The sequence below is a fragment of the Camelina sativa genome, chromosome 14, assembly GCF_030686135.1.
Source record: "Camelina sativa cultivar CO46 ecotype springtype chromosome 14, ASM3068613v1".
Taxonomy (NCBI): Eukaryota; Viridiplantae; Streptophyta; class Magnoliopsida; order Brassicales; family Brassicaceae; genus Camelina; species Camelina sativa.
Genome location: NC_141893.1, coordinates 26,530,769 through 26,548,063, shown reverse-complemented (window position 1 = coordinate 26,548,063; position 17,295 = coordinate 26,530,769). Strand labels below are relative to the sequence as shown.

General features: G+C 37.4%; 4 protein-coding genes and 1 pseudogene across 5 annotated transcripts; 3 read left to right on the top strand and 2 right to left on the bottom strand.

Moving 5' to 3' along the window:
- The first annotated feature begins 74 nt into the window (after positions 1-74).
- LOC104758022 (gamma carbonic anhydrase 2, mitochondrial) lies at positions 75-2,552 on the top strand. Its single transcript, XM_019236236.2, has 5 exons — positions 75-450; positions 620-763; positions 1,177-1,302; positions 1,410-1,561; positions 2,044-2,552. The coding sequence occupies exons 1-5, from the start codon at positions 336-338 to the stop codon at positions 2,341-2,343; spliced, it is 837 nt and encodes a 278-aa protein (XP_019091781.2). The 5' UTR covers positions 75-335; the 3' UTR covers positions 2,344-2,552.
- Positions 2,553-2,710: 158 nt separating this feature from the next.
- On the bottom strand, positions 2,711-4,881 carry LOC104742238 (proteasome subunit alpha type-1-B). The gene is made up of 2 exons (XM_010463219.3): positions 4,307-4,881; positions 2,711-3,427 (listed from the first exon to the last, which is right to left on the bottom strand). The coding sequence occupies exons 1-2, from the start codon at positions 4,655-4,657 to the stop codon at positions 2,945-2,947; spliced, it is 834 nt and encodes a 277-aa protein (XP_010461521.1). The 5' UTR covers positions 4,658-4,881; the 3' UTR covers positions 2,711-2,944.
- Positions 4,882-6,532: 1,651 nt separating this feature from the next.
- LOC104742235 (metal transporter Nramp2) lies at positions 6,533-9,430 on the top strand. The gene is made up of 4 exons (XM_010463216.3): positions 6,533-7,539; positions 7,884-8,020; positions 8,108-8,760; positions 8,972-9,430. Exons 1-4 carry the CDS (start codon positions 6,959-6,961, stop codon positions 9,200-9,202), a joined length of 1,602 nt encoding a protein of 533 aa, XP_010461518.1. The 5' UTR covers positions 6,533-6,958; the 3' UTR covers positions 9,203-9,430.
- Positions 9,431-9,473: 43 nt separating this feature from the next.
- LOC104742236 (cyclin-A3-4) lies at positions 9,474-11,815 on the bottom strand. Of its 2 annotated transcripts, none has more exons than XM_010463218.3 (7): positions 11,203-11,815; positions 10,685-10,917; positions 10,445-10,597; positions 10,299-10,332; positions 10,052-10,201; positions 9,839-9,973; positions 9,474-9,738 (listed from the first exon to the last, which is right to left on the bottom strand). In XM_010463218.3, the coding sequence occupies exons 1-7, from the start codon at positions 11,536-11,538 to the stop codon at positions 9,655-9,657; spliced, it is 1,125 nt and encodes a 374-aa protein (XP_010461520.2). In that variant the 5' UTR covers positions 11,539-11,815; the 3' UTR covers positions 9,474-9,654. The 2 variants fall into 2 exon arrangements, with proteins under 2 accessions (XP_010461520.2, XP_010461519.2); XM_010463217.3 differs by having other exon boundaries at positions 9,483-9,738; positions 10,445-10,600; positions 11,203-11,800.
- Positions 11,816-12,935: 1,120 nt separating this feature from the next.
- LOC147928662 (uncharacterized) lies at positions 12,936-16,038 on the top strand (annotated as a pseudogene).
- The last annotated feature ends 1,257 nt before the right edge of the window (positions 16,039-17,295 follow it).

Sequence of the window (17,295 nt, the reverse complement as noted above, 5' to 3'; positions counted from 1 at the left end):
TTTTCTTAGTTCTTTTTGAATGAACAGTACTAGAGTTACTATTATTATCCTAGTTTTAACCCGCATATTTTCGCGGCCTATCTATTCTTTCTTTTCTTATATCATTTGGTTCGATCTTAGATTAATAAATGTCGGTTTGGTTCACTTCAAATCGGTTTGGATTATCATCCCACTCAAAAAAAATTTCAGAGGTCAACAAAACAACGAAACAACTCACTCGAGTAAAAAAAAAAAAAAACGTACACATTTAGCCACAGAACGCCTCCATAAACCTTCGCATTTCACAGATTCGTCCGTCTTTGTGTAATCAGAGAATCACAACAAACAAAAAAAAAATGGGAACCCTAGGAAGAGCGATTTACACTGTGGGTAACTGGATTCGTGGGACTGGTCAAGCTCTTGATCGCGTTGGTTCTCTTCTTCAAGGGAGCCACCGCATCGAGGAACATCGTAAGCTTCTTCAGATCCTTCACTTGCTTACGCTCTATATTGTACCCTAGATCCAATTCATATCTCTAACTTGTGTCTTCTTCAGAAATTTGCCTTTGATTCGAGAAATTTGTGGTTGGATTGAGGACTTTGATTCGAGAAATTTGTGGTTTGTTTTGTTTTTTTTCAGTGTCGAGGCATAGGACGTTGATGAATGTGTTTGGTAAATCTCCATTGGTGGATAAGGATGTGTTTGTGGCTCCGAGTGCTTCTGTTATCGGTGATGTTCAGATCGGGAAAAGCTCGTCCATTTGGTATGGGTGTGTTCTTCGAGGTGAGGCTTTGATTTTTTTTCACTAGTCTTAAGAGGTTTTGGTTCCATGTTATTACTCCTGAGAGCCCTAGATAATGGGAGTATATAGCCTTAATGGTGGCTGGTTCAAACGAAGTACCAAATTTGCAGTCATAGTTTAGTCTTTTGTTTGCCTCAAATGTTAGTGTTAACTTAAGGAATCTAACTGATTGTTTGAATCATACATCATAATACAAACACTAGTCTAGTCTCGTTTGGTAAGACTTGTATGAGTTGTGGGTTGGCCTTTTTTGTTGGACTAGTTTTAGGAAATGAAGTTCAGAGTCCTTCTAATTGCTGTTATTGGTTACTGGTCTGATCCTTGGTTCTAGATTTAGTGTATTGTTGATGGAAGACCTTTCTGTATATTGATCTTGGGTTTTAAACTTATGCAGGTGATGTGAATAACATTAGCGTTGGATCAGGGACTAACATCCAAGACAATACTCTTGTCCATGTTGCAAAAACCAACATAAGTGGCAAGGTTCTACCTACTCTAATTGGGGACAATGTAACAGTAGGTAAACCTAAAAAGTGACTTATCAGTTTTATGAAATTGAGCAGGTCATAGTTGTATCATTGTTACTTAAATGTTCGGTCTATTAACTTAAAAAATGAAACCGAGCAGGTCATAGTGCTGTCATACATGGGTGTACTGTTGAAGATGATGCCTTTGTAGGCATGGGAGCTACACTACTCGATGGTGTGGTGGTTGAGAAACATGCCATGGTTGCTGCTGGTTCTCTTGTGAAACAGAACACGCGAATCCCTTCTGGAGAGGTATCTTTCTGTTTACCTTTTTCTGTGGTTTACTACTGCCTTACTGGGTTTGTGATAATTCTGGAACCGGAAACTGCTTTATTTCTCTCTGAATTGAAGTAGAACCAGAGAAACAATAGTAATAAGAACCAAAGATAGACACCTAGGTTTGTTATCTAGAACATAGAAGCTCTCCCAAGTAACACCAGCAAGAATTGCATTCAATCATAGGCTAGTTATAGGAGACCTTCTATAACAAAGGCTTGCCCAGCTGAACTTCTCAAGTAGACCCACTGTGTCTTTGCTTTAGAATTTGGTTGATACATTGTTACTTACTTACCGCAATGCAGGGTGAGTGGAGTAATAGAGAGTGCTTGTGTTTCCATTTGTTTGATTAGGATCTAAACTGATTTCTTGTTTTGCTATTCTTTTGAAATACTTTCTTCAACCATATCCTTGAAAATATATTTACAAGGACATATCTAATGGGGTTTATGCGGCAGGTGTGGGGAGGAAATCCAGCAAAGTTCATGAGAAAGTTAACAGATGAAGAGATAGAATATATCTCACAGTCAGCAAAAAACTACATCAATCTCGCACAGATTCATGCCTCAGAGAATTCAAAATCATTTGATCAGATCGAGGTTGAGAGGGCGCTTAGGAAGAAGTATGCACGCAAGGACGAGGATTACGATTCAATGCTTGGGATTACCCGTGAAATTCCACCCGAGTTGATTCTTCCCGACAATGTGTTACCTGGTGGTAAACCCCCAGCCCAGGTCCCGACTACTCAGTACTACTAATTCCAGTCGCAGGTTGTTTTTGTGTGTTAAATCATTTCAAGACAGGATTGATTCTCTGGAAGGTCGAGAGAGATATTATTTTGGTTTTCACTTTTCTTCTGAGCAAGCAAGGGATTTATTATCCTTGCTCAATAATGTACCGTTGCATTATGATGAAGTCATGTCTTCGAGGAACAATTGCAGAAAGAGAAACAAAGTTGCATTCACTACTTTTTTGCTCTCTCTTTCTCTCACTGTTCTTCCCCTTTCTATAACAATTAAACAACTATTTAAGAGAATCATATAAGTGTTCATAAGGTTCTCTGTTTGGTATTCTCAATTATCTAAGGTAAATCATTCGAACTGAAAGGGTAAAAACAGGGAGAAGTGAAACTCAACAATTCTTTTATCCCCCCACCATGTCTAATGTTCAACCCTAAACGTCTCACTGTTATTCGAGTTAAATCCATTATGTCACAAAGCTAGTTATAAAACGAGTAAAAACCAAAATACTTAGGACATCGAGTGACTTGGAACTTTTTGACAACGAAGAACTAAACAAGAAAAAATTGTAACCCCGCAAGTTGATTTGTAAATCCAACTTTAACATATTCTCACTTGCTCACATCTCCATTGGTGCAACATCTTGATCACCTGAACCACCTTGTTCCCCAGTTCCAGCAGCAACAAGAGCAGCCTCGGGTTCGGCCTCACCTTCACCAGCATCCTCCTCTTCCTCAGGAACCTTCTCGAACGTATCGATCACCTTTTGTATGCTTTCCTGGTCCAAGAAATGAAACGGCTCCTCGACTCCTAGAACAGAAACAGTGCAGAGCGAGCTCTTCAGTGTTTCCCCTTGCAGAGTTTCCCTTATGGCCATAATAGCATCTTTTATCAGATCTTCCCTTGATGATTCTTGGAAGCTCTCGTATCTGCGTTCCAAATAGGTTTTTGCAGCTTGTGAACGTGACCCGATAGCAAATGCTTGATACTCAAAGTAGTTTCCGCTAGGGCAGTTGTAGTAGAGGTGGGCTCCTGACTCGTCCAATCCACCTACCAGCAAACCAACACCATAAGGTCGTTTCCATGACCGTTGAGTGCATACCTGCTCAAGGAGAAGTATGAAGAAGGTAAATGCAAGACCAATAAATGGGTTCACCGATGAACAAATTCAGAGTTCTATTCAAAGTACAAGACGGATATATGAGGGTTCTTCTCAGAAAACAATAAAAATTGGCAATACAGCCGCTAACTAGACGTCTGACAGACATGAAAATGACTAAGACGTAGCAAGCAAAACCCTTTTGAAGTTAAAAACACTACATTAGATGCCAAAAGTAGTGAAAACGTAGCAAAAAGTTATATGGAAATCATAAAACAACAACATCTTGCTAAGGAATGGTTCATCATGCAAGTGAAGAGACACGACAAGTAAAAGAGATCAACAACAACATATACCCATTTTTAACTGCTAAAGAAAACAACTTTCATCACCAGGCAGAGAATGCCAACAAAAACAACTAACACAACCGAAGGAGAAAACCAGCACATTCACAGTGCTATCGACAAAGAAGATAATTCAATGATGCCAACCAGAAACAACTAATACAACTTAAGGAGCAAAACAGGACAGTCCAAGGCAGGCATCCTCTTGGTATATATTAACCCTTTGCATTCGGATTAAACAGCTTAGACAAAGCTTTTGGTAAGATAAGAAGCAAAAACTAGCAACATAATTGGAAATGACTAGAATAACCAAACAACTCAAGAAAAGCTCTTATTCAACCATCAAGAAGCTCTAGTTACATAAACCCATACACAATTCACTGATCATCTTGACCACATTGCTAATAAAAAAACCTAAACTTCACTCTAATTTCATAAAGCTTCGAACTTTCAGATAACTACACATCTTATTCTAGGTCAAAATCAAGTAAATACGATTACGAAACCCACAAAAGCTCACCCAAAAATCTCAATTTACCTGAGCCTTATCAGCGAGACGAACAACAAGACGACCAACGGAAAGAGGAGACTCGTAAGTAAAAGAGTGATTGATAGACTCAGATCTCATATAACGAGAGAGAACACGACCATCGGCAGTGAGACCAGCAATAGCAACACCGATATGATCATCTACTTTGAAGATCTTCCTCTGATGAGAAGAGAGCTCAGATTGAGCTTTGTTGACACAAGCGAGGACGACATGTGAGCGAGATCTGAGTCCAATTGCGGCCGAGCCTTGCTTCACGGCTTCCATTGCATACTCTACCTGGAATAGCCGACCTGTGGGGCTCCATGTCGTCACATCTGTGTCGTACTGGTTCCTGAACATTTTTCTTAGCTTTCTTCTTCGTCTTCTTCGTTAGGAGCTTTTCGTTTGCTTCAAGCTAGGGAGGATGGTCTCTCTCTTTAGAAGAAGTAAAGCAAGATGGGCTTACGAGAAACACAATGGACTTATGGGTTTATGAATATGTTATTTACTTATTGTATCGTGTTATTCCTCATTTTCATATTTTCAATAAAATTAATTTAGAGGTATAGAATTTTTTTTTTTAAGGAAATCCCAAAATTTTGTTAATATGAATATTTTTGTTAAAATCTTCTGATTGATTGGGGGAAAAAAATGAATAACAAAAAAATGGTGATAAAAATATTACTAATAATTTTTATGATGTTCTATAAGATGTTATAAGCTTCCGCTTACGCTTCAACTAAATGCTATAGCTATGTCTAGGTTCCTGTTTTGACTGCTTAAAATAATATACGTAGTTAGAAATGTCAATATATGTTATCTGATTTAAATTAAATAAATGTTTTTGTTTAATTTTCATTTACGATTTAATATTTTTATATTCGTGTAAATATTTTTGTATATTTTTATATGTAACATAGAATTGTCTAAACCACCTAAAATCGCCTAAATTTGGATTAGACGTTTTATATTTAGATCTTGGATCATCAGGTAGTTAGTGCTCAACGCTTTTTTGAACATTGGCTACTATTAAGCCTTGTTTTAAAAATCTCCGTATAGTACCAATTACACCCCGCAAAATCGTTTGGCCCACTCTCTCCGCCTTGATTAATGACTAATCCCCGCCTAGCATCGATTATCTACTTATATCTGTCTAATTTGATTATAACCCGTATAATCCGATTACTTCCCGCTTAATTTTGTATATAATGATTATTTTTAGAACCAAATATAAATCAAATATGTATTTTTTGTTGTTTAGACATTTAAATTAAGAGTTTATAATGTTTTACAATAACTAATATAGAAACTTTTAATGAATATCATAAATTTTCTTTTAAAATTACGTTTTTATGTGTTTACCGTAATTTTAAAGACAATACTATAGTTTTATATTTTATTTGATATTTTTATTTTAACATTAATAGAATTATACATATATTTAATACTATATATATTTATTTTATTATTAATTTAATAAAATAACTCTAAAACTAGTCTCCGATTAATCTCGTTTAATCTCCGATTTTTTTGCTAGGCGCTAGGCCCAACCCGACCGCCGACTACCGGTTAGTGATTTCTAAAACAGGACTATTAAGTAAGACTCACATAAATTCAAATAATATGTTTTTAATGAATGATGAAAGAAAAAAACGCATAAAAGATTGCGAAAATAGTCGCAAAGTATCTTTACAATTTAACTACCGCTACAAACTCAACAAAGTTTTCAGTAAATGTTAGTAAAGCGAGTTCTGGTATTTGCACACAACAATTAAACAAAAAACAATGTTTTGGTAAAAGATGAGGAGGTTAACATCCAAAGAATTTTAATTGGAAATATGTGTGACAAGAATTTTAGCGTTTAACTAGAAATGAGGGGAGATCAAATTAAGACAAACTTATACCTTAGTCTTCAACTAAAAGATATTTGGAACACGAGTTATAAAATCACATCCAATATGTTGTATTGTTGTAATATGATGGTATTGGTAGGAGATCAAATTAGACAAAGTTATCTTAAGGAAAAAAAAAAGAAAGAAAGCAATCATGAATCTTATATATAGGAAACTTTTGATTTGGGAGTTGGGATGTTTGATTCAATCTCACACGTTTGTAATCTATTAAAGAGAGGAAGAGGTCGATCAAAACAAGCAATGAAATCTAAAAGGTATGTGACGTCTAGCAATAGTCCAAAAACAATGTATAAAAACATGCGTTACTCATACCTTATTTAATAAGTTCACATCAGAAAAAGCAAGCTTTATAGATTCAAATCGTGACAATACTACTATGACAACACTAACACAAAACCCACTAAAACTATTTGTTCTTGTGTCATATTCCTAACCCTAATCGTAATCTGTTTATACAAAATTTCAAAAGCAAAATTAATAACATAAAGTTTTCTCCTTTTTATTTTATTTTTGGGAGCATTAATATCAAAAAAAAGTTGAATTTGGTACAAAAAGATATGAAAAAGAAACGCATTAATATATATTAAAAAAAAAAGTATTTTGTCATAAGAATTCATGCCTCAGTGCTTGCTGCTGCTGCAACCTGTTTTATCCTCCCTCCACCTCAATACAACATTCAGGTACACGGCGACGACGACCATACCACCACCACCACCGACAGAATATCCCGATCTCCTCCTCTTCCACCATGGAAAACGACGTCAAGGTCGTCGACGAGAAGGTAGAAGAAGCTGACCGTCTTCTTCCTCATCCTCAATCTCATCATCACCTTACCTCCTCCGAAGATTCCGAATCCGAAGCCGCTTACGAAACAAACGAAAAGATCCTGATCGTCGATTTCGAATCCCCCGACGATCCGACCACCGGAGACGCAGCACCGCCGTTCTCGTGGCGGAAACTGTGGCTGTTCACGGGACCTGGTTTTTTGATGAGTATAGCCTTCTTGGATCCGGGGAATTTAGAAGGAGATCTACAAGCTGGTGCAATCGCTGGGTACTCTCTGCTGTGGCTTCTAATGTGGGCTACGGCTATGGGTTTGTTGATTCAGATGTTGTCAGCTAGAGTTGGTGTTGCTACTGGTCGTCATTTAGCTGAGCTTTGCCGTGATGAGTATCCCACTTGGGCTAGGTATGTGCTTTGGTCTATGGCGGAGCTTGCTTTGATTGGTGCTGATATACAAGAGGTTATTGGTAGTGCTATTGCTATTCAGATTCTTAGCCGTGGTTTCTTGCCTCTTTGGGCTGGTGTTGTCATTACGGCTTCCGATTGGTGAGTTCTTTTTAATTCAATTCAGATCGTTCTTTTTAGATGATACTTGAGTTAGAGATTTCTATGATTCAATCTGAAATTATGAATCAATCATCTTAGTGAATTTGAGATTGGAACCTGGAAATCAGTAGAAACTTGGTTTAGGGATCTATATGATTCTATTTGAAGTTGAGCAATTTGCTTTTTCTTTGGATTTATTCTTAAAAAAACTTGGCTTAGGTGATCTGAATACGAAAGATCAGTAGAAGATTGGTTTAAAGATCTTGTGATTTAAATCTGAAGTTAAGAAATTTTTGTTTTCTTTGTTCTTGGAAATTTTGGCTGATGAATCTGTTTGCAAACAGTTTTTTATTTTTGTTTCTAGAGAATTACGGTGTGAGGAAGTTAGAAGCTGTTTTTGCAGTTTTGATAGCAACTATGGGTTTGTCCTTTGCTTGGATGTTTGGTGAAACCAAGCCAAATGGAAAAGAACTTATGATAGGTAAAGATTTCAGTTTCTTTTTTTCTCCTCACTCTCTTCTGCTTTGATTTGACTGTTTAAAAATCAGATCTTTATGTTCATGGATAGGTATTTTACTCCCGAGACTTAGCTCAAAGACAATTAGGCAAGCTGTAGGTGTGGTTGGCTGTGTCATAATGCCTCACAATGTGTTTTTGCATTCGGCTCTTGTACAGTCGAGGAAAATCGATCCAAAGAGGAAATCAAGGGTTCAAGAAGCACTTAATTACTATTTGATCGAGTCATCAGTCGCACTTTTCATCTCGTTCATGATTAACTTGTTTGTGACGACTGTCTTTGCAAAAGGATTTTATGGAACCGAGAAAGCTAATAACATTGGCCTAGTTAATGCGGGTCAGTATCTTCAAGAGAAATTTGGAGGTGGACTTCTACCGATTCTATATATCTGGGGTATCGGGTTGTTAGCAGCCGGACAAAGCAGTACAATAACTGGTACATATGCTGGACAGTTTATAATGGGCGGGTTTTTGAACCTCCGGCTTAAGAAATGGATGAGGGCAGTAATAACAAGAAGCTGTGCTATAGTGCCAACTATGATTGTGGCAATTGTCTTCAACACTTCTGAAGCTTCCTTGGATGTTTTGAATGAATGGCTCAATGTCCTTCAGTCTGTACAAATTCCTTTTGCTCTTCTCCCTCTTCTAACCTTGGTATCCAAAGAAGAAATTATGGGAGACTTCAAGATTGGGCCTATCCTTCAGGTTAACTTCCACTTTTTAATTAAATGCTCTGAGTTTCCCACTTTTTTATGCGCCTCCATTAGAATCAATAGGTGAATTAGTGTAGTCTATCATTTTATAGGTGCCTCTGTTTCACTTGTGCTGTTATCTTAGCATTTGATTTAGATTCGAAGTCCTTGAATGGAACAGAGAAGCATGATGAGTGTTGATTGGATTTATGATTATATTGCAGAGAATAGCTTGGACTGTGGCTGCCCTTGTAATGATCATCAATGGGTATCTTCTGTTGGATTTCTTTGTCTCAGAAGTTGACGGGTTCATGTTTGGAGTTACCGTCTGCGTCTGGACAACTGCTTATGTTGCCTTTATAGTCTACCTCATCTCACACAGCAACTTTTTTCCTTCTCCTTGGTCTTCCTCGTCAATAGAACTACCCAAAAGAGTGTCCATCTCAGATAGCTAGGTGCACAAAAAATAACTACCCTCAAGATACGGTAAACAACTTCACCTTTTATACATACCCCAAAGTGGTGATAAGAGTTATTTAGCATAGCTTTTGTGAATGTGACATCACAAATATTAAATATGTAGTGACAAAGTCTTTGTTGTACTTTTTTTCTTTTTAAGAGGATGTGCACATTCCAATATGATTGAAAGAGGGTTTTACACGATTACATCATAAACAGAAAAAGCAGAAAGCGAATCCAATACAAAAGCTAATAATATAGTTAACCACTGAAAAAATTGGCCAAGCCAAGAAAGGGAGTTTCTTAACTAACGTTAGCAAAAAAATCATTGAAAACAAATTAAAAAGAGATACTCGATAATACTAATCTGCCACTCTAATAACAGATATATACAACTCAAAAAAACTTAGGTACAAGCAATTTCCAATACATAAGCTTCATGCTTCTTTTACGCCTTTCCTCTAATGGAAATATCTTCAAAGAATGCAAGAGGAAGCTCAGGTGAAACAGGCATGGTCGCAACGCACTTGTACTGTAACCAATAATAGAAATCAGACTTTAACCATCTAGAAATATAAGTTGCAACATATATTACAAGTTGACGCTATATCATTGTATTTTGTTGAATTTACCTTATGTTGCTTGTATTTATTTCTAACAGCTTCTAGAGTGTTTCCTCTTCTGCTTAGATACAAGTCATGTATGATACCCACACATAGTTGCAGATCAGCTGCTTTGTACTTTGTGTATTCTTCTAACATTTGGTTCTGTTTACATCACCAGAAGAGAGTTAGAATACAAGAACTCTTTGTAAAAGAATTAGTAGTGGTTTTTAATTTGCTTACCCAAGGATGCTGTTTTGGACGGATGATGAATCGGGCAAGAAAGACAGCCGAAGCAGCCAAAAGAGATGGCAAATACTTCACACAGGTGTAATCTAACATACTCAATTCTGATAGATAGCAACAAAGGAACTCTATCTCCAATTGTGAGTCCTGAAAAGAAGGCAAGGAAATAAGAAAAGATTTAACAATCTGACACTTTATAAGATACATATGCAACGGTTCAGAGGTAGATTGGTTTTGAGCATACATTGAAATCTTCTTGTCCAACCCGTGTAAACCGTCTGCACATACGCAACATATGAAAAGAAGAAGCAAAACACTCAGGATGAGGACAAGTAAAACCATACAATCAAAAGCAAGTACAAACACCAGACTGATTAATCATAGTCGAACCTTAGGAATGTTTTGATGGTTGGACATCCTAATTCAAACTGCAAAGCAAGAAGTATATCTGCTTCCATCGACACCACCTCTTGTTTAGTAAATGTATTATCCGTGATGTAACAAAAATCTTCCACTTTAGGAGGACCAATCTCTTCATATTTCCTACTTTTTTTTAAAAGCAAAACAAAGATTCCATAAGCAGCTACAGACCAAAAACACAATAACGCAAAAGAGGGTTAAGATGCTTACGACGCAATAAGCATTGCAGAAACTCCCACAAGCTGAAGCTTCTGCCTGTTAATAGGCTTCACAGACAAGAATCTATCGATATAGGATACAGTGAGATAAAGCGTATCCGAGACGAGCTTGTATTCCTCAGCAACCTCAACTAACCAGTCCACCAAAACCGCTCTCATATGAGGTGTTATATCATTCTGAACCTTTTCAATATAATCAGGTAGAGGTCTATATTTTGGCTCCCCCTGAATTTCACCAATCCCAAAATTTATATTAGTTAGTTAGTAAGTCCCAACGTATCCTCAATTCCTAAGCTCTTTAAACATAAACTGAGACTGGAAAACATTATCAAAACCATAACTTTAATCAAACCCATGAATGCAAGTTGCAACTAGTCAACATCAAGTCCCAATTTCCCAAATGAGATAAACTGAAACCACAATTTTGAACTCTTCCAATAGCAAAAATCGAATGATAAGCACTAAAATGGGCTAATCGAGAAATAAATATACTAGAGAAGTTTGTATTACCTCCATTTCACGAAGATACGCAAAAATATCATTCGCAAAAGGCTCACACATCTGAGGATCAACAGATCTCGGTTCAATCACTAGGCTAGGTTCAGGAACCATCAAAGCCTTCTTCTTCATCTGCTTCTTCGAGGCGTTAACACTTGCTTTAGCCTTAAGGGTATCTCTTTCTAGATTGGGTTCCACCGGAACAGCGACTACATTGGACATATTCGGAAGCTCACCGAGGACAACTCTCTTCTTGGTAACTGGGTTGTTTTCGTCCACCGCCATGGACGAAGCTTTACGTTTCGCCGCCGCCCTCGTCATCCTCGTACAGTTCTGATTCTCCGCCATGGTTATATTTTTTTTTCAATGGGGAAAGAGAGATTTGAGAGAAGGGTTGTTAATGTAGGAGGAAGGTAAAAGGAAATGGGTTTAGAGTAAAAGCGCCATTGTTGTGGGGGAAGTTTTGAGGTTTTTTAGGTCATGGCGCTTCTCTGTGTGTGAAATTTTCGATTTCGAATAATTTAGGGATTTGACTGAGTATCCAAATTTTGGGGGGTTTTTTTTTTGCTTTTGCAGATTTCATTTTCCGCATTTATTTGGCTGCTGTTTTGGCCAGTAATTTCAGAATCCATAACTTATTTATTTTCTTTTGTCTTATATTAGAATGTTGAATCATAATATATTATTAATTTATAGTAATATTAATTTATCAGATAAATTAATATTTAATATTTTATAGTGTAAATTAATAATTATTAATTTATAGATATATATTTTTATTGTTTAAATTTTAAAAAATTATTAGTTGAGACAATTTTTAGGCTTTTTAGCAAAAGAAAATTTGACTATCCGATGTTAAATTTCATTGTTTTAGAATTGAATTTGTAACATTTAAAAAAAATTATTGACCATAAATTACAAATACTATAAACAATATCACTTATGCATATAATATATATATAAATATATATATATATATATATTCAAATTATGGATCAACTGTCGTATTTTAATAGCTTATAACTATCAATATGTTTGAAAACTTAAAAAAAAAACTATTTTTATGACATGTTATAAAATATTTTATATCATTATAGTTTGAAAATACAACATAACAATTGTTTTATAGATATGAGCTTTTGGAAAAAATCAAATTTTTAAAGCATAAGTTATTATATCAGCATATATATATATATGTAAAATTTCATAATTATTAATTTATGATATTATTAGGACTATATTTTGTAAGAGATTTTTAAAAAATTATTATCTCTATTATCTTATCGAATTTTGCTATTTTTTATATTCGTCTGACTTGGGACCAACAAAATTTATTAATTGAAGATGTTTATTAATTTATAGAGTATTTTATAGAGGTTTTACCGTAGTGTTCTATAGTTTATATTTTTTATTTATTTATTTATTATCCTTTTAAGTGTGCTCTCTAATTAATAACATAGATAGAATATTTAATTTAAACAAAGAAAAAGAGACCATTTTAAAGGACTTCTTGTCTAAACTGCCAATTTTGTTAAAAAGTTATTGGATCTGTCATTTTCTTAATGGGCTTTTGGATCTACCATTTTGTAGACGATTTTGCCGTTAGTTGAAGAGCAGGATAGTTGAGGGTTTTCGAATTTTTTTTTTTACGGGCAGTGGATATTGGAGAAAAAAATTATTTACACAAGTTCGACTGAACAGAGGAAACGGGTTACGCAAGAAGAAGAAGAATTGGTAGCAGACATATGGATCCGCAGGTAACTTAGATTCTCCCTCACTTAGACTATTCTATCAGATTGTGAACAAGCTGTTTGTCTTGTTAATTTGTAGTTAATGTGATAGGGGTACATTCCGGTGTTTGATGAATGTCTTATGGGTTTCCTCTGGCGACTTGGTTGTTATATAGTTGCTTATTTCGTTTATTTGTGTGTTATGGGTTTCATGGAGCAGAAGTGGCTGTGTTTGTTATTGTTGGGAGTTGGGAATGCTCTAATACGGGTGCTTGGTACTTCTATATTGCTAAAGAATGCTACGCACGCAGCATTTCCATGACCATGTAGAAGAGTTACGAGGAGCTTATCATGCTGGTTCGTTAGGAGTTTGAGCTTGATGGAATGAACTTTAAGCCTAAATTAAGCTACTGGCTTCCGTCACAACTTTCAGTCTTTTCAGTTAATGTAAAACCTCCAGTCGTCATCACAAGCAGTATGAGCATACGAAACTTCTTGGAAGTTCAGAAAACCGCAACACATCTAAATATGTTACTGTCCCTTGATCATGAAAGCAGTGCTGCTGAAGGCACCGTCATCCGAAAGCAATGTGGACTTGCAACTGACAAGGGCAAAGAGATTGCGAGTGATGAAAACATTGGTGGTGTAACGCGAGTGTCGGTAGGGCATACTAGGTTGGAAGGACTTGGTGATGCACGCACCACTGATTGTAATAAGTTTAGTGGTGTTAGGAGACGTTTATTTGATGGAAATGATGCTTCTTGCTCCTACGGCGCAATGAGAATATACTCGGTTGCAGGTTATGCCGAAGGAAACTACAGTCGGAGGAGTAATCGTATGGATCATGGTTCGGACGTCTGGCCTGATACTAATAAAAGTGGGATCATTAGACTTGCAGATGCTAGGACGCCTTCCCTATCTGTTCACTCTGACAGGAGTAAGTCAGAAGATGTCGGTGTAAACAACTTTCTAGTAAGTGATGAGGATGAAGGTTTTATGAGAGAGATTGCAGAAATTGAGGATCAGTGCACTCAGTCTCGGCTGTTGGAGGGGAAAAACAAATGTAAGGAGACTGCGGATGCCGGCGGTGAGAATGAGAATGAAACTTCGTGGACTGATGCATTGGTTTCTTCAGGGTCAGACGACGAAGATATTTGCAACGATAACTATTGGAGTATGGTGTTCGATGAAGATTATCCAGTCAATTTCACAGACCCTCTAGTGGAAAAGGATGGATCTCGTGATGTGGTTGATCAAGTAGGTGGTAGCGGATCAGAGGACGTAGGAGAAACAGTTTTGGCTTATTGTGCATAGCGGAGCGAGGCAGCACTATGCTCTGATGAAAATATCACATTGGATGGTTTACCTGAATTTAATGATCCAAACGTCCAAGCCGATGGGTCACCTATAGGTTGGAAAACCAACGAAGGAGGGATTGGATCAGATGGATCACCTGAGGATGTCGACGGTAGGGACACTGGTTTAGTTGAGGTGGGATATGGTGAAACCAGTGAATCATCTGACTCTGAGTTGCTTCCTCGAGCAAGTGGTTCAAATCTTCTAGGAGATGAGAACATTGTAGCAGATGTTTCAGCTGTCGACCCTACAGGCTTTGATGTAGGACGGTCTAGAGATACCATACAAGGAGATTCCGAGGGAAGACGTGTAGATGCGCCAAGCATTAAGCTGAATAACGCTTTTAGCGGGTCACTTCATGTGGCTGATGGTAATAATGGTGGCAGCACGGATCCTGCGTTTGAAGATTTTACTCAACGCCGTGACGCTGAACCTGTTTTTGATGACATATACCAGCTCACAAACACAAATGGGTGTGCAACTGTAGCTGCTGAAGAAGATGCAATATATATTGGGCGAGTGTTTAAAGATATTGTAGAAATGCAAAACACTCTAGCTATATGTCATCAAGAGGTTGTTCCATTTCAAACTTGCTAAATCTGAACCAGACAAGATTATTTGTGTTTGTGTTGATCCACTATGTGCTTGGAGGGTGTTTGGGCATTTTGTTTCAAAGTTTTCTAAGAATTGTGAAATTAGAACAGCAACTCTAACTCACATATGTTCAATAACCGCAAGGTCCCAATATGAGAAATAAGCGTCAGCCAAAGTTATAGCGGAGGTGCTAAAAGGAAAGTATGCTAATGATTTGCCTCGACCACGGGCCGTTGATATCCCAGCTATAGTGCTTGAAGAGCTCAAAGTGTCGATAACATATATGAAGGCATGGTATGCTAGGGAAGCTGCTATAATCAAAACTCGGGGAAGTGATGAGTGTGGCTACAAGTTGCTTGTAGTGTACCTGCACTTGTTGAAAAAGGCAATTCAGGAACTATATACAAACTAGAGTATACTGGTGGAGGACTTGCTGCCAAGCAGTTTAAGTATCTATTCTTCGCGCTTGGAGCATGTATTGCGAGAAGGGCATAAGACTGTTGGCCTTGGGACAGACCATAACACCAAATGTTAACAAGTTACTGTTGCGTCACTAGACGTCTTCTGCCGGTTTAGCTGTAAAAGTGGTTTCCACGTGGAGTTTTCAAGTTAGTAATGGAAAGAAAATGTACTATGTTGACTTTCTTAAGAAAACTTGTACATGTCTTCAGTTCCAGAAACTGCAAATACCGTGATGCCATGCTCTGGCTGCGGCAAAAATGAAGCAGATTGACGTTCAGACATTGGTTGGCCTAGAGTACGAGGTTAAACTGTTCGCCCAAGCATATGCAGAATTCATTTACCTTGTGCCTAATCAATGTGACGAGGAAGTACCAGCGGATGTGGAAGAAACTGAATTCATCCCCCCGACAAACAAGAATGGCCCTGGACGTAGAAGAAAGCGGAGGATCCCTTCGACTGGAGAGTTCATGGTACAATGAACTCAATTGTTCAAGGTACTTACACAATGATTTATGGTGTATACATAATTGTTTAACTTGATTTGCAGGGGGCTAAAAGGCGCAAGAGGGTAGCAAATAAGTGTTCAATATGCTTTCAATCAGGACATAACACAGCAACTTCTAATATGCCTGCTTACGGTCTGCATATTCTTACTATAACTTCCAGAACTTACGAAAGACATCTCATTTGGCATTGTTATGAATAACGTTCAAAGGTGTCTGCTGGTGGGAGTAGGTTTTTTTGTGGAAAAGCAGCAATATATTTTCTTTTTGGTAAAGGCAATAGGCAAGGCAACTATGTGGTATGCGAGTAAACAAAATGTTAAACTTAATTTACCGGCTTCAAGTATTTGGTTGCCTACAATTAGCTAATATACTTTGCAAAAGCATATGAGTTCTGCCAAGGCTTAATATATATTACAAGGGATGGGCCAGTGTAGGTTTTTTGGGATGCTTCTGCTTTGAGGCCAATTGTGTATGTAGTTGATCTCTTTGTTTATGGGTTACGTAAACTCTAATCACCTCCGTAAGGTTTATAGCTTATTACTATTTGTCTGGATGCTTTGGATTACCATTGCACTTGTACTGAGTGTGACAACACATTTCAGGTTCTATAGGGGCGTTGAAGGTTTTTCTCGAAGAATGCAGGAGTGACGCATGCGATGGATGCTTTTTTTAGAAGCGAGGAGCATACCGCACAGTGCAAAGCAGTGCATCCTATCTAGATGGCACTGCCAGTTAGATTTTTATGTTACTATGACCTTACGAATGGGAGTTCTCTCCCATTATGTAATTGACTAGAACATCGTAACATATTCCAAGTTTGCGATGTGAAGGTTTATTGCATGTATATGTATGGATGAAAAACGCTTTTAATATTGTTGTACTTGAACTTGCTCTTATGCATAGTAATGGGATTGCTGCTTTTTTAAAACATGTTGATCCGTATGTGCATAGTGTTTACGAGAGCTAAGTTAAGTGAAATACATGTTTGTCTTCAGGGGGCCAAGAAATATGTGATTAAGACATAGGACAACATCTTATCAGTTTATTTAACAGGAAGAAACTAGTGATTACATAGACTGTAAAGGGTAGACACGAGGAAGAAAGCATAGTTTTTTAGCATAAATCTCGGAAACGGGTTGCATACATGTACACAAAGCATTTGTGACAAAGGTACAGAACAAAGTACCCATTAAGAAAACAGTTTGGGAGCCCTCCTCCAAAGCGGAACGTGTGGTCGTAGGGGTCACTCCTTGGAAACCCCATGTCACGTACTTTTGTGAGAACCATTTCACCAATGCCTACTGCTTCTTCGATTGTAGGGACCAAAGAGAAGAATGAGTCCATAACACGCATGCCATCGTCGAAGCAACCAGAACAAATAAGCACCACGCCAATAGCAAAGGGATTTTAGATGATGCGGCCAGCAGCTTCAGCTAGGAGGTCAACAGCTCGTTGTG